This window comes from Oncorhynchus clarkii, chromosome 5 (genome assembly GCF_045791955.1).
Source record: "Oncorhynchus clarkii lewisi isolate Uvic-CL-2024 chromosome 5, UVic_Ocla_1.0, whole genome shotgun sequence".
Taxonomy (NCBI): Eukaryota; Metazoa; Chordata; class Actinopteri; order Salmoniformes; family Salmonidae; genus Oncorhynchus; species Oncorhynchus clarkii.
The window spans coordinates 41,291,996-41,305,803 of NC_092151.1; the positions used below are offsets into that span (position 1 = coordinate 41,291,996).

At 41.7% G+C, this 13,808-nt stretch overlaps 2 protein-coding genes across 3 annotated transcripts; one reads left to right on the forward strand and one right to left on the reverse strand.

Moving 5' to 3' along the window:
• Positions 1-3,611: 3,611 nt before the first annotated feature.
• On the forward strand, positions 3,612-10,216 carry LOC139408859 (COP9 signalosome complex subunit 4-like). Of its 2 annotated transcripts, XM_071153257.1 has the most exons (10): positions 3,612-3,793; positions 5,417-5,496; positions 5,644-5,795; positions 6,004-6,107; positions 6,236-6,540; positions 6,748-6,918; positions 7,023-7,138; positions 7,650-7,694; positions 9,086-9,170; positions 9,447-10,216. In XM_071153257.1, exons 1-10 carry the CDS (start codon positions 3,720-3,722, stop codon positions 9,578-9,580), a joined length of 1,266 nt encoding a protein of 421 aa, XP_071009358.1. In that variant the 5' UTR covers positions 3,612-3,719; the 3' UTR covers positions 9,581-10,216. The 2 variants fall into 2 exon arrangements, with proteins under 2 accessions (XP_071009358.1, XP_071009359.1); XM_071153258.1 differs by lacking the exon at positions 7,650-7,694.
• Positions 10,217-12,374: 2,158 nt separating this feature from the next.
• On the reverse strand, positions 12,375-13,437 carry LOC139410034 (placenta associated 8, tandem duplicate 2). The gene is made up of 4 exons (XM_071155463.1): positions 13,378-13,437; positions 12,954-13,048; positions 12,643-12,762; positions 12,375-12,484 (listed from the first exon to the last, which is right to left on the reverse strand). Exons 2-4 carry the CDS (start codon positions 13,039-13,041, stop codon positions 12,375-12,377), a joined length of 318 nt encoding a protein of 105 aa, XP_071011564.1. The 5' UTR covers positions 13,042-13,048; positions 13,378-13,437.
• Between the last annotated feature and the right edge of the window lie 371 nt (positions 13,438-13,808).

A 13,808-nucleotide genomic window follows, 5' to 3' on the forward strand; every position in this document is an offset into this window, starting at 1 on the left:
GCAGTTTATCACAATATACTCTACTTCAGGCGAGAGTAGTGCAGAAGTCGTATGCTGAGTCAGGGAAGAAAGTAGAAGAAGATGGGTCAAGGTGGAGTGATCCTGAGAGGAGTGGTATGAGTGGTAGATATGTACCAGTACAGAGGGATAGGCCAACAAGTGATATTTGCTTCAGTAAGATTGAATTTTTAGTGTTTATAGCAATGGTTATCAACTGTCCTGCAGGGATGGAAAGTAAGTCAAAGAAAAATTGAAGTTGTGGTGGCAGCTGCAGAAAAATATTTGAGTGAACGAGACTTGACGTCAGAAAAGTTACAGGGTGTGTTGAGTGGTGGTGTCCTGTCCTTTCAGGCTGTTGGCCTGAGGTAGGACTAAATAGATTTAAATAGTGGAGTTGGGTGGTGGGTTTTTAATGAGTGTAGGGTTAGATGGTAGGGTATTTGTTGATTATTTTTGTTTTATATACAGTACCAGTCAAAAGTTTGGACACACCTACTCATTCCATGGTTTTTCTTTATTTTTACAATTTTCTACATTACAGAATAATAGTGAAGGCATCCAAACGATGAAATGACACATATGGAATCATGTAGTGACCACAAATGTGTTAAACATTTCAAAATATATTTTCTATTTGAGATTCTTCAAAGTAGCCGCCTTGATGACAGATTAGTCACCTGGAACGTATTTCAATTAACAGGTGTGCCTTGTTAAAAGTTAATTTGTGGAATTTCTTTCCTTCTTAATGTGTTTGAGCCAATCAGTTGTGTTGTGACAAGGTAGGGGTGGTATACAGAAGATAGCCCTATTTGGTAAAATACGAAGTCCATATTATGGCAAGAACAGCTCAAATAAGCAAAGAGAAATGACAGTTCATCGCTACTTTAAGACATGAAGGTCAGTCAATTCGGAAAATTTCAAGAACTTTGAACGTCTCTTCAAGTGCAGTCGCAAAAACCATCAAGTGCTATGATGAAACTGTCTCCTATAAGGACCGCCACAGGAAAGGAATACCCAGAGTTACCTCTAATGCAGAGGATTAGTTCATTAGAGTTAACTGCACCTCAGATTGCAGTCCAAATAAATGCTTCACAGAGTTCAAGTAACAGACACACCTCAACATCAACTGTCAAATTGCTGCAAAGAAATCACTACTAAAGGACACCAATAATAACAAGAGACTTGCTTGGGCTAAGAAACACGAGCAATGGACATTAGACCGGTAGAAATCTGTCCTCTGGTCTGATGAGTCCAAATTTGAGATGTTTGCTTCCAACCACCGTGTCTTTGTGATACGCAGAGTAGGTGAACGGATGATCTCCGCATGTGTGGTTCCCACCGTGAAGCATGGAGGTGGTGTGAGGATGTGGAGGTGCTTTGCTGTTGACACTGTCAGTGATTTATTTAGAATTCAAGGCACACTTAACCAGCATGGATACCACAGTATTCTGCAGCATTATGCCATCCCATTTGGTTTGCGCTTAGTGGGACTATCATTTGTTTTTCAACAGGACAATGACCCAAAACACACCTCCAGGCTGTGTAAGGGCAATTTGACCAAGAAGGAGAGTGATGGAGTGCTGCATCAGATGACCTGGCCTCCACAATCACCCAACCTCAACCCAATTGAGATGGTTTGGGATGAGTTGGACCACAGAGTGAAGGAAAAGCAGCCAACAAGCAGCATATATGGGAACTCTTTCAAAACTGTTGGAAAAGCATTCCTCATGAAGCTGCTTGAGAGAATGCCAAGAATGTGCAAAGCTGTAATCAAGGCAAAGGGTGGCTACTTTGAATAATCTCAAATATAAAATATATTTTGATTTGTTTAACACTTCTTTGGTTACTACATGATTCCATATGTGTTATTTCATAGTTTTGATGTCTTCACTATTATTCTACAATGTAGAATATCATCAAAATAAAGAAAAACTTTTGACTGGTACTGTATATATATATATATTTCAAACACAGTATAAGGGAGTTGTACTCCAGTCTAGTAGATGGCGGTAATGCAACATTTATTGGATACCAACCGCTGTTAAACCTCATTGAATAAGAATATTTATTTTTTTCTCATGTCTGCCATTTCAAGGGGCTTAATTGGTATGGGAAACATATGTTAACATCGCCAAAGCAAGTGAAGTAGATAATATGCAAAAGTTGAATAAACAATACAAATAAACAGTAAACATTACACTCACAGAAGTTCCCAGAGAATAAAGACATAAAAAAATATCAAATTATGTGTTGTAATGTTGTAATGATGTGCATATGGTTAAAGTACAAAAGGGAAAATAAATAAACATAAATATGGGTTGTATTTACAATGGTGTTTGGTCTTCACTGGATGCCCATTTCTTGTGGCAACAGGTCACACATATTGCTTCTGTGATGGCACACAGTTTCACCCAGTAGATATGGGAGTACCAAAATCGGGGTTGTTTTCAAATTCTTTGTGGATCTGTGTAATTTGAGGGAAATACGTGTCTTTAATATGGTCCTACATTTGGCAGGAGGTTAGGAAGTGCAGCTCAGTTTCCACCTCATTCTGTGGGCAGTGTGCACATAGACAGACCTGGCTCTCAAGAGAAGACAGGCTATCTCAATAGCAATTTTATGGTCACTGAGTCTGTACATAGTCAAAGCTTTCCTTAATTTGGGGTCAGTCACAGTGGTCAGGTACTCTAGGTGTACTCTCTGTTTAGGGCCAAATAGCCTTCTAGTTTGCTCTGTTTTTGTTCATTCTTTCCAATGTGTCAATTAATTATCTTTTTGTTTTCTCATGATTTGGTTGGGTCTAATTGTGTTGTGTCACCATAGGGTGGCACACAATTGGCCCAGTGTTGGGGTTTGGCCGGGGTAGGCCATCATTGTAAATAAGAATTTGTTCTTAACTGACTTGCCTAGTTAAATAAAATAAATGTTTTAAAATGTAGTTGTTCAGGTAGCTTGTATGGGCTACATCTATCTAAAGGTGTTGTGTCAAGGTTGACCAATATATTTTGGAATCACACCTGTTAACGTGTCTTCCATTTCAGCAACCGTGGTGGTAAGAGGAGAAATGCTGCCATCTGGCCAAAGTAAAATATTAAAATGGATGTAACTTATAACTTCAATGTATGTAGCCTAGACCACTAAATGCTGTGTATAGCAGTGTAGTGTCAAAGCATTTACCATATCCTTCCATTCCACCGTACAGATCTGCGAACATTGAAGGGTTAGGGCCAGCGAAGGGTTAGAGATAGAATTGAAACAAATATCAACATACCAATATTAAGAATATTTCATTTTGGCTCCACTTCGGATGTGTTGGAATTGGTGCTGATGCTAACTAATATCCACGAAGAACAACTTATTGATAATATGTTATTAAACTCGACTGATCATACAATATCATTTTCATTTAGGTTAATCCATTTCCAGTATAGACGTGCATTTGGTCTCACTACCATAATATCAAAAATATTTATTTGGAAAACAGGCGTGAAAAATTATCTAAAGCTAGTATAACTTTTGTTAGAATTGTAACTGTTCCATACAGATAAAACAATGTATCATATTATCAGTAAAGTCTAAAAAGCTAACTAATACCAGATTAGAAACCAAAACGAGAGCTGTACAGGTCGGTTGCCAGTCTTGAAGGACCTTCCTGCCGGTAAAGTGGACATACACTCTTGTCAGCTGAGAATTCTCCTTGTTGACACTTCGTCGGAGAAATGGCGGCCGGAGTGAGACAGGAGCTTGCACAGCTTATGAATTCAAGCGGATCCCACAAAGATCTCGCTGGAAAGTATGTATTGAGCAAAAAAAATTGAAAATATATGTGAATGGAGATATACATTACTTTCAACCCGAGTGTCACGTTTAGAGTGAATTATAAAGCGTCAATGAGCAGGCCGCCGATGCTATGCTAGTTCTCAAATTAGCATAAAACTGTAGCTACCGGTACAGCTATACCCAAAGATGGTGGATAAATTAAGATGTCCCACTCAGGCCGTTTACCATTTAAAAAATGGTAAGTTCCGGTCTGTTTAACTGTGGTTCTTCCATAGGCACCAATGCATTGGCAGCTGGGTCTGGTCTGTAGCTGACTATGCTATATGTACAAGAAACAACGAGGGGTTGGGATGTCTCGCTTTCTCTTCCGTCTCTGTTGTATACCTTTTACCGGTTTGTAGCTAGCGAGACAGTATCGGTGGTTAAAAGTCTTGCCAAAGGTCTTGTTCTCAACAGTGTGCACTGCTAGTCGATCAGCTAGCTACAGACAGTAAATAAACTTCAGCTAGCTAGCCTTTAATAATAATTTATTACATTTCTATAGCGCTTTTCATAACAATCTCAAATCTCTAGAAAAGCATAAAACACACAAGTAATAGGTTATCATGAGTAGTCTAGCTATGGAACAGTATAGTTAGGTCAACCAATAGAGTCCAAATCTTTTAGAGCATGCATCCTCCAAAGATGGAGAGGGACAGTTCATGGCTTGATCAGAGGAAGGTGGTCAGGGAGATGGGTGAGAAAGAGTCTGGTGAGGATCATGTAGAGGGCTACTCTGGGAACCAGCCTGAGTCATGTAGCTACTGGACTTCTCCTTCATAATGTACACATGGCACCCGCTTGGGGTGATGCCTCAGAGGCCCTCAGCAGCTCTGGGCACCAGAATTCTTACCACACACAATTCCAGGTCGCAATTGTAAATGAGAACTTGTTCTCAACTTGCCTACCTGGTTAAATAAAGGTGAAATAAATACAATAAAAATAAAAATAAATAAGAGCACTAGCCAGTCATCCTCATTACAAGCCCTCAGCCTCAGTATGGCATTCCTTTACTGCACCTCCCATTCCTTTCAATCTTCAGGTGAGTCTTTTCTTTATGTTTTCAAAAGATCAGGAACCAGCAGCCAGGTTAAACTTAAAAAGCTGGTACAGTGTCCAGATGCATAATTTGAACAAAAACAATTAGCCAGCCAGCTAAGTAGCCAGGCCAAGAAGAGTTAGCCCACCTGCAGATTTGTGTGTCAAAACCACCATAAATACGCAATAAAACTCCATGTTATCAAAAACATAACAGCTGATTTTAAAATAACACGCAATTAAAAACACTTAAACTTAATTCAATATAAACTTGATTAAATATCTATATATTTACAGGAGCTCTCTGCTTAGGCTGCTACTGGGGCGCCATGGCGAGTATAGACCAAATCATGTAACAATAGTTAACCCACTTAACTGTATTTTGCTTGTTATTTCAATGTGTGTATTGTTTCTTATTTGGTGATTATAGGCTTGCTATTCCATTTCCGTTTTGTCATTTCTGGAAGTGCATTTGTGAAAATAATGTTCAATTCTCAAGTCATGAATATCATTTATAACTTAAGATCGCTATCTAATCCCACCCTTTTATTGATTGTAGATATCGACAGATTCTGGAGAAGGCCATCCAATTCACAGATGCAGAACAATTGGAATCGTTAAAAGCATTTGTCGAAGCAAGTGAGTGTCCTGCACAAAGTGAAGGATAGAATACATCCTGCTGCACACCGGTGCTACATACATTCCCCCGTTTCCTTTGTACAACCATAGCTCATAAATCACATGACTGTATACCCTTTCTAACTGTAATGCTCTCCTGCCCTGCAGTGGTCAATGAGAACGTCAGCTTAGTGATCTCTAGACAGCTGCTGACAGACTTCTGCACAAACATCCCTAGTCTTCCTGACAGCACAGCCAAGGCAGTCTACCACTTCACACTAGAGAAGATACAGCCCAGGGTCATCTCTTTTGAAGAACAGGTGAGTACTGTAATACTTTACTCATTGGGCCTGTGTTTCTGCTGGTTTTCTCTTTTGTCTGGCACTTGATTGCTCACAGAGTGCACAGTGCACACACTTGGTGTCCCAGATCTAGGCTAGACACTGGTTGGAAAGAAATAATACAAATGTCTACCCTATGTCTAAATCCCATGTCTACCCTATGTCTAAATCCCATGTCTACCCCCAGGTGGCCTCCATCAGACAGCACTTAGCCACCATCTATGAGAAGGAGGAGGACTGGAGAAACGCTGCTCAGGTTCTAGTGGGCATTCCTCTGGAAACAGGACAGAAGTAAGTCACTTTAGTCCAGTGTTTCCAGATATATTGCTGGGGGACCCCGCCGGGAGTGTCCAATTTTGTTCTAGCTCAGCACTAACACGTATGATTCAAGTAACCAACCTTCTTGCCCTCTTGTCCAGGCAGTACAACGTAGACTATAAGTTGGACACGTACCTGAAGATCGCCCGTCTGTACCTGGAGGATGACGACCCTGTCCAGGCCGAGGCCTACATCAACAGGGCCTCTCTGCTCCAGAACGAGTCCACCAACGAACAGCTACAGGTCCACTACAAAGTGTGCTACGCCAGAGTGCTGGACTACAGGAGGAAGTTTATCGAGGCGGCGCAGCGGTACAACGAGCTCTCCTACAAGTCCATCGTCCACGAGACCGAGCGTCAGGAGGCCCTGAAGCACGCTCTCCACTGCACCATCCTGGCATCAGCGGGTACCTGCCACTGTTTTTGCACGGTTTGGTGTGTTGTCCGTCGCAGCGTCATAAGACGGCGTGCCGTTAAAGCAGTTCTGACTGTGCCATTGCTACGTCGTTGTTTTTGTTTTTTGGGACTCCGGATTTTGCCTTGGCCTTTTATTGGGGCGGCAAGTAGTAACTTGTTACTTCTCTCCTCTCTCTCTCTCTCTCCTCTCTCTCCAGGCCAGCAGCGCTCCCGTATGTTAGCCACCCTGTTTAAAGACGAGCGCTGTCAGCAGCTGGCGGCCTACGGCATCCTAGAGAAGATGTACCTGGACCGGATCATCAGGGGGAGCCAGCTGCAGGAGTTTGCGGCCATGCTCATGCCCCACCAGAAGGCCACCATGGCAGACGGTCAGTCTCTGCCTCGCCCTCTCTCCGCGGCCCTTAAGTTATTCTACCGATTTGTGTCATGAGAAAATATGCTCAGCTGCGTGACTGTGGGTTTCTGTTTGTAGGCTCCAGCATATTGGACAGAGCTGTTATTGAACACAACCTACTGTCTGCTAGCAAACTTTACAACAACATCACGTTTGAAGAGCTAGGAGCGCTTTTGGAGATCCCTCCCGCTAAGGTAAGATGAATTTCAACATACAAGACCCCAACAGGTGTAAGTGTTGCTTTTGGGTGGGGGGTGGGGGGGATATGTATAGGGTTTTTGTAATGTGTTCTGTTACTTACTATATTTGTAAATGGTGAAAATCAGGCCCATTTTTAAACTGTTCTTTAATATGTGATCAAGGATGACAGTTTGTGTAGGAATCTTATTCCTCAAGACATTTAGTATCTGATGGAAAACAATTACTTTTTAGTGAAAGAATTGGGAATGTGATTTATGATTAAAGTAGCGTTTTGAGGGCATAACCAGAACCTTTTAGTATGACAGGTTGAAGTGGGGGGGAAATAACCCCAATTATTTTCTGTATTTTCTTCAAAACACCCTAACACAGACATACAGTATTTATCCCAAACTATAAATGCAATAATATTTTGAGGTATTGTAATATGAACGTTGAAGTGTCAGTTTTAAAAGAAGCAGCATTACGTAGAAGGCTTGCATTTTGAATATATATGTTGTTGTGCAGGACGATTGTCCCGATGGTGAGGTCCCTGGTTACAGATGCAATCTGGTAGGGAACATAATCACTACTTTACTAATGAATGAGGTGTGAAACCCAAAATACAGAACTAAAATTAATTGAAATAAAAGCCTTGTTTGGCTCTGTCTCTCTCTGTCTCTCTCTCGTCTTTCTTTCTTTCTTTCTTTCTTTCTTGTCTTTCTCAAAATGTCTCGCTTGAAGACGTGAAAGAATCAGAACTGAATGTGCACTCCCCTCATGATACCGGTGGTCTCTGTTTATTCATCTCTGTTTTTGTGAACGTAAAAGCTGTTTTTGTCATTCTAAAGACTCGTATTGTGTCGTATTTTGCCAGGTAGGCTTCTTCAGGTAGTGGGATTGGGGACGCAGTACTCATAGCCGTGTGACAATGTAGTCTTGATTAAGGATCAAGTTGATTTAGGGCCACCTAAGACATCTGTCATGTATTGTCTCTGTGGTAAGTAGTAAATGAAGGTTATTAAAGAATGAAAAGAAAGATGTTGTACTGTACAAATAAATTACCTATGTTGGAATGACAGGAAAGCAGTGGAGATGGTTTTTTAGGTTTTAATGATCCAGGCATTAGAACGGTCTGAGCTTGCCTGAACTAAGTATTTCTATTCTATCTACATGGAACAGTGCAATCTGAGTTCCCCTCTCTGTTGGATATTTGGGTTCTTGTTGTTACCCAGTCGTCCATTACAGGCATATCTTATATCCCACAGTATGTGTTGCTACAACTGTTTCTGTCCCCATTCTCCCCCTTTTTCAACTGCTGAATTGAAAGGATTGTAGAGTTGTGTGAACTACTCATTGGTTTACGTGTAAATGGACTAGGCTACCACGTTCAGAAAAGGAGTAAATCTGTGAGATTTACTGTGTGTGTGTGTGTGTGTATATCATTGAAAGAACATGAACTGCATGTCTTGCTACAGTGGACTTACAGTGTAGATATTAAATAGAACAGTGGGATGGAGTTAGTGAATTATAACAGGAGTGAGACGCTACACTACATTTCTCCATTGGGCTGGGTGAGACCGAAATACATTGTAATTTGTAGGTAATGCATACCGTTACAGCTGCCATACCCATTGGCTGTGTTGTGGTTAAGTATTACAGTAGTTATGTACACAGACTAACACCACTTCATACTCCTATTGGCCTGGAATGAATTTGATCATCTTTCACTGGCCCAGTCCAAAAACAACCCCTACCCCCTAGCCACTTCATGGGGATCTGAGAGGATTGTACGCAAAGCAATATGGCTAGCAGTCCACCAAGGCTAGAGGCAAGGGGCTAGGGTGTGTTTCTGGCCCAGGGCCTTTGTATTAACTTGTTTTTGCCGTGTTCCTGTGCAGTAGTGTAGTGTGAGTGTGCATGGAGATGCCAGTGAGCTGTCCCTCTCTGTCCCTGTCCCCCAGGCTGAGAAGATCGCCTCCCAGATGATCACTGAGGGACGCATGAACGGCTTCATCGACCAGATCGATGGAATCGTCCACTTTGAGAGTGAGTAGTTAGCTGTGCCCAGACTCCTCTATTGAAAGAAGTCTCCGGCTATGCCCGCTGCCCAGTCGGCTCTAGGAGGATGAGATGCCTCCCTCTCTAGGTTAGGACCTGGTTCCCGTGGCTCCTATCTGGAGCGACTATAATCCTAGGCTTGCTTTTTTGGAAGGACTGTCTTTTTCAGTGTCAGATTTTTTTCTCCAGCATTATTCCTTTTTTAAATAAGATACTTAACTCTCTCTCGCTCTTTCCCTCCCCCTCTCTTGCTCTGTCTTTCAGCACGGGAGCCCCTGCCCACCTGGGACAAGCAGATCCAGTCTCTGTGTTTCCAGGTGAACAACCTGCTGGAGAAGATCACTGCGGCTGCTCCTGAGTGGACAGCCCAGGCCATAGAGGCTCAGATGACCCAGTAGACTGACTGACACCCCCTGGCATGGAACACATCACCCACACCGGGGCACCCCATCTCCCTATTCCCTATGGAGGGTGCCATTTTGGACAAAGCCCCCAATTGTTTCCCCTAGAGGTTTTGGCTGGTTGGCTGGGCAAAGGTATGCCAGATCGTGCATCGCCGTACTCTACTGTGGACTGCAAACTCCAAATTGTTCAGTTGAAGCCAGATCCAGATGTTTTTTTGGCATGGGCTGATAGAGCTTCGCCGAGTGTCCCGTCTCTCTCTCTCTCTCGCTCTCTCTCCCTGGAGACAAGTTCCAATCTGGTGGTTCTCCAGCATGTTTCTCTACTGTTGATTATGCTTGGAGGTTACCATTCATCTTTCTAGGACTAATTAATGGATGCTTGAATCCATTGGTTCATCAAGTTACCAGTTGTTGCCATCTCGTGTAATACTTTGATTCAGACACTGGTGTCCCACAGTGAAGGTGTTTGTTATTCAGGTTGAAATGTGAAAGACACACGGGCAATTCCTACTGACACTCTTTATTTGTTGCTGTGTGCTCTTGTGCGAGGATCTTGTTACATTCTGTTTGGAGACATTTTGTCAGACCTGGAGTGCAACATCAACAAAGAGATGAATAAAAGTTGAAAAAGAAGTTTGTGTTAAAAAATTATATATATATTCTGCATAATCTGCTCTTTTTCATCACAATTTGTGTTCCTGCTATGTTTTATCCGGTTGAAGTTGCAAATTCCGACTTCTTCAGCAAGGTCCACGTTTGACACTTAGTGTCTTCCCCCTGGTTTCTCTGAAAGAGAACGTTTGAATCACAATTTACTTACACCCCGTCAGTAAGAATGACATTGTGCCAGTTTGATTAGACTACAGCGTGATACAGAAACTCAAATAGTTTATGGATGATAAATTGCAGTAGTAATTAATAACAATGCTTTACATAACCAGATTTAGCCATGCATTTTCTATACACAGTCCCCCTATAATCCAGATCCAAACAGACTGTTTCCCTGTATAACAACTCATTGGCGTAAGTGACTCCGTTGGATCCACACACAGCTCTGTCCAATATGCTGGAACCTACAAGGGACAGCCAGGCAGCTGGTAGTTGTAGCACATGATGAGGAGTTGCATGTTGTGAGTCTTTCCTCCCAGAGTTTTAATTTGTTTAAATTGGCCGATATGTTTAGTTGCATAAGAAAAAGTAGTTGATTCAACTCTTCGTATCAAAATAACTAGAATTGGATACATTACCTTCTTAGAGTCCCCCCCCCGCACATCTGATGGACAAAACATTGACGTTGATAAAGTGACACAACATTTACAATACATACAACCATTTACATTTCAATGGTAAAGAGCTATGCTTACTTGAGAGGCAGGGTGAGATGAGAAGAAGGAGAAAAGTAGGTTTTACCATGCATATTGACAACTGCAGTAGTCAGCTATGGTGAGTAATTCTCCTGGTAATGTTGAGTGATTCGCCTGGTAATGGTGAGTATTTCTCCTGGTAATGGTGAGTGATTCTCCTGGTAATGGTGAGTGATTCTCCTGGTAATGGTGAGTATTTCTCCTGGTAATGGTGAGTGATTCTCTTGGTAATAAATGTCTATATACTCTTATCAGTGTTTGGGAAACCAGTTCATCAATGACCTGACCTCATGTCTGGCCAAAGTCCCCCTTCTGCTCTATTGACAGTGACACACAAAATCTCAAACAGTATCACCACAGATATCCAAGAGGTTGTGTATTTATCAGGTATCATAAATGAGCATATCACACACAACAGAGGGGAACAGAGGGGAACACTTCCTGTATGGCAGGGCTCCGTTTGACAATTACATGATTAATCTACCTGCCATAATCTCCAATGGACTTGTGGTTTGTCACTGCCTTTATCTCTATTGCAAAATATGGGTAACTCGTAGGTCTAAAGTTTAATGACCAGTTTAACCTGTACATGTGTACAGTGCTTCACCCTGAGGTGTGTCTGAGAAATTATTAACTGACTTGAGTTATATCGCTGCTCAGATGATCTTTTACTTGTTTTGTGTACAATCATTTTTTATTTTATTCATTATAATGTAACATAGAATTGGTCCATACCAGCAGTAAAGGGGGAGAAACATAAAAAAAAAATAAGAGAATATATATATTTGACTGATGATGTGCAATTTCTAGGAATTTGTGAATAATCAAGCCACAATACATGTCCTACTATTGTAGCATTGGAGCGTTTTAATAGCATTTATATTGACAAATTATGTTTGGTAAAAAGAATACCGGACATTTATTGCTTTCTGTTTCTTGTCTCAAATGCAAAAACGAATTCAGAAGACTGGAAGTGGAGCTCAAATCTTTTTCTTCAGGCATCTGGCGCCATCTAGAGGAAAAGAGACACGAATACCAGTAAACGCTAGTACATCTTGTCTTTAAAACGCTTCACCTGTTCTACTGTATGAGGATGAACCATGCCACAAAGAACACAAATGACTCAATGTGTTACGCTTACATAAGGTTGAAGGGGCCAGTAGGTCCAATGAGCATTATGGCTTCATTACAGTTTCGACAGCACTCCCATCAATTCGAGGCACGGCATCATTTACATCAGTCTCTTATTTGAGCAGCTCTTTCAGTACCCGCTGATGTGTGCAAGGGACCTTGTAATAAGCTATTTGGCTGTAGCACAAAGGTTTAAAAGATGCACTCAGGTGTGTGGGTGGGTGAGATCGTTCCTATCGGAAAACAAGTAGCTGTGCTGTGAAACATGGACAGAATCGTGCTTGTACCTGAGCTCAGAAGATCCCCTGCTCCTTCCTCAGATCTATGTCTCTCTTCAGCTGACAGGTAGAGCAGACCCTACACCACAAGATGGAACAGAAGTCCCCAAACAAGGAGCCCTGGACACCAAACCGAACAAGACAGTTAGTGCAGCAGAGAGGCAAGGAGAGCCTCAGACATCTGAGCCTGTCCCTCTGGTTAGAATGTTTCATGTGACCGAGTAACAGTTATAGAGCCTCGTATAACTATATTGCTGCAGTATATGAAAGGAACTCTCCTTAATGTTGTATCTGGTACGGTACATGGCGCGCATGGCCATGGTTGGCCCACACAGACAACACTCATCCATATCACTGGCGATAGAACAGCTCAGACAAGGGAAGCACCACCAACCATAACAACCTGAGAGAGAGAAAGTACGGTAGAAGTACATTATACTGTTTCTAACTCTCAGTCCAGGAGAGAAGGAGAAAGCAAATGTTTTTTTTAAGTCCATTCTGCTAGCTCAGTCATGGATGAAATGAAGAAAAAATACTGGAGGCACAAAAGATATACAGCCGCTCTTAGTTAAATAGGAATTTCTGTCCTCTTACATGTCCCACAGTCACTGAAGACGTCGCAGAGGCCCGTCTGGAAGTCTGATGGATGGTAGCTCCCTGGTTGTCGAGTTACGGCAGCCATGGTCTCTCTATGGAAGATAACATGGCACAGGTCATCGTTAAGTACGACCTAAACAATGGCTCTTAGCTGTTCTGTTCCTTATTGTTCCTAAATGGTTCCTACATTGTGGTACTATTACCGTGTTCTCAGTTCTCTGCACCATGCAAGAGAAGCTACCAGGAGCCTAAGCAAAATGTATGGAGAATTCTCCCATGGAGAATTCATGCATATTTGTCATGAAAACATGATAAAACCTGACTCGTGAAAAATCCTTGTCAAAACAGTTTCTATACTTATTACTTCACCTACAAACAGGATTTCCAGCCATGTGATAACTTATTGTGAAATAAATCTCACCGGTATGATGTAGTTGAGCTGAATGACAGTACTGTTCAGAAGAAGAGGCGAGAATCCTCGGTGGCGGCAGGTGGAGAACTGAGGGAAGGTACTGGGAAGGAACATAATATATACAGTTTCAGGACAGGTGATTGACATGGCCATATACTTTACAGCCACTAAGAGTAGGGACTAACTACCAATAGAAAACTTTATTACACGAAGATGCACAAACAAGGAAATGAACATTCAGTTTTTCATGTATAAAAAACATTATTAAAATGATTTTATTATGTTGGCTTGTCCATAAGGGAGGTGAACCACAATCACTTTGTGAATATGAAGATGAAAATCTCTTGTACATTAATTCCATGGCTCTATACCTCATAACTAAATTCAATTTGAGACATATATGCACATGTATAACGCCTATATAGGCATGAGGTCAAGCA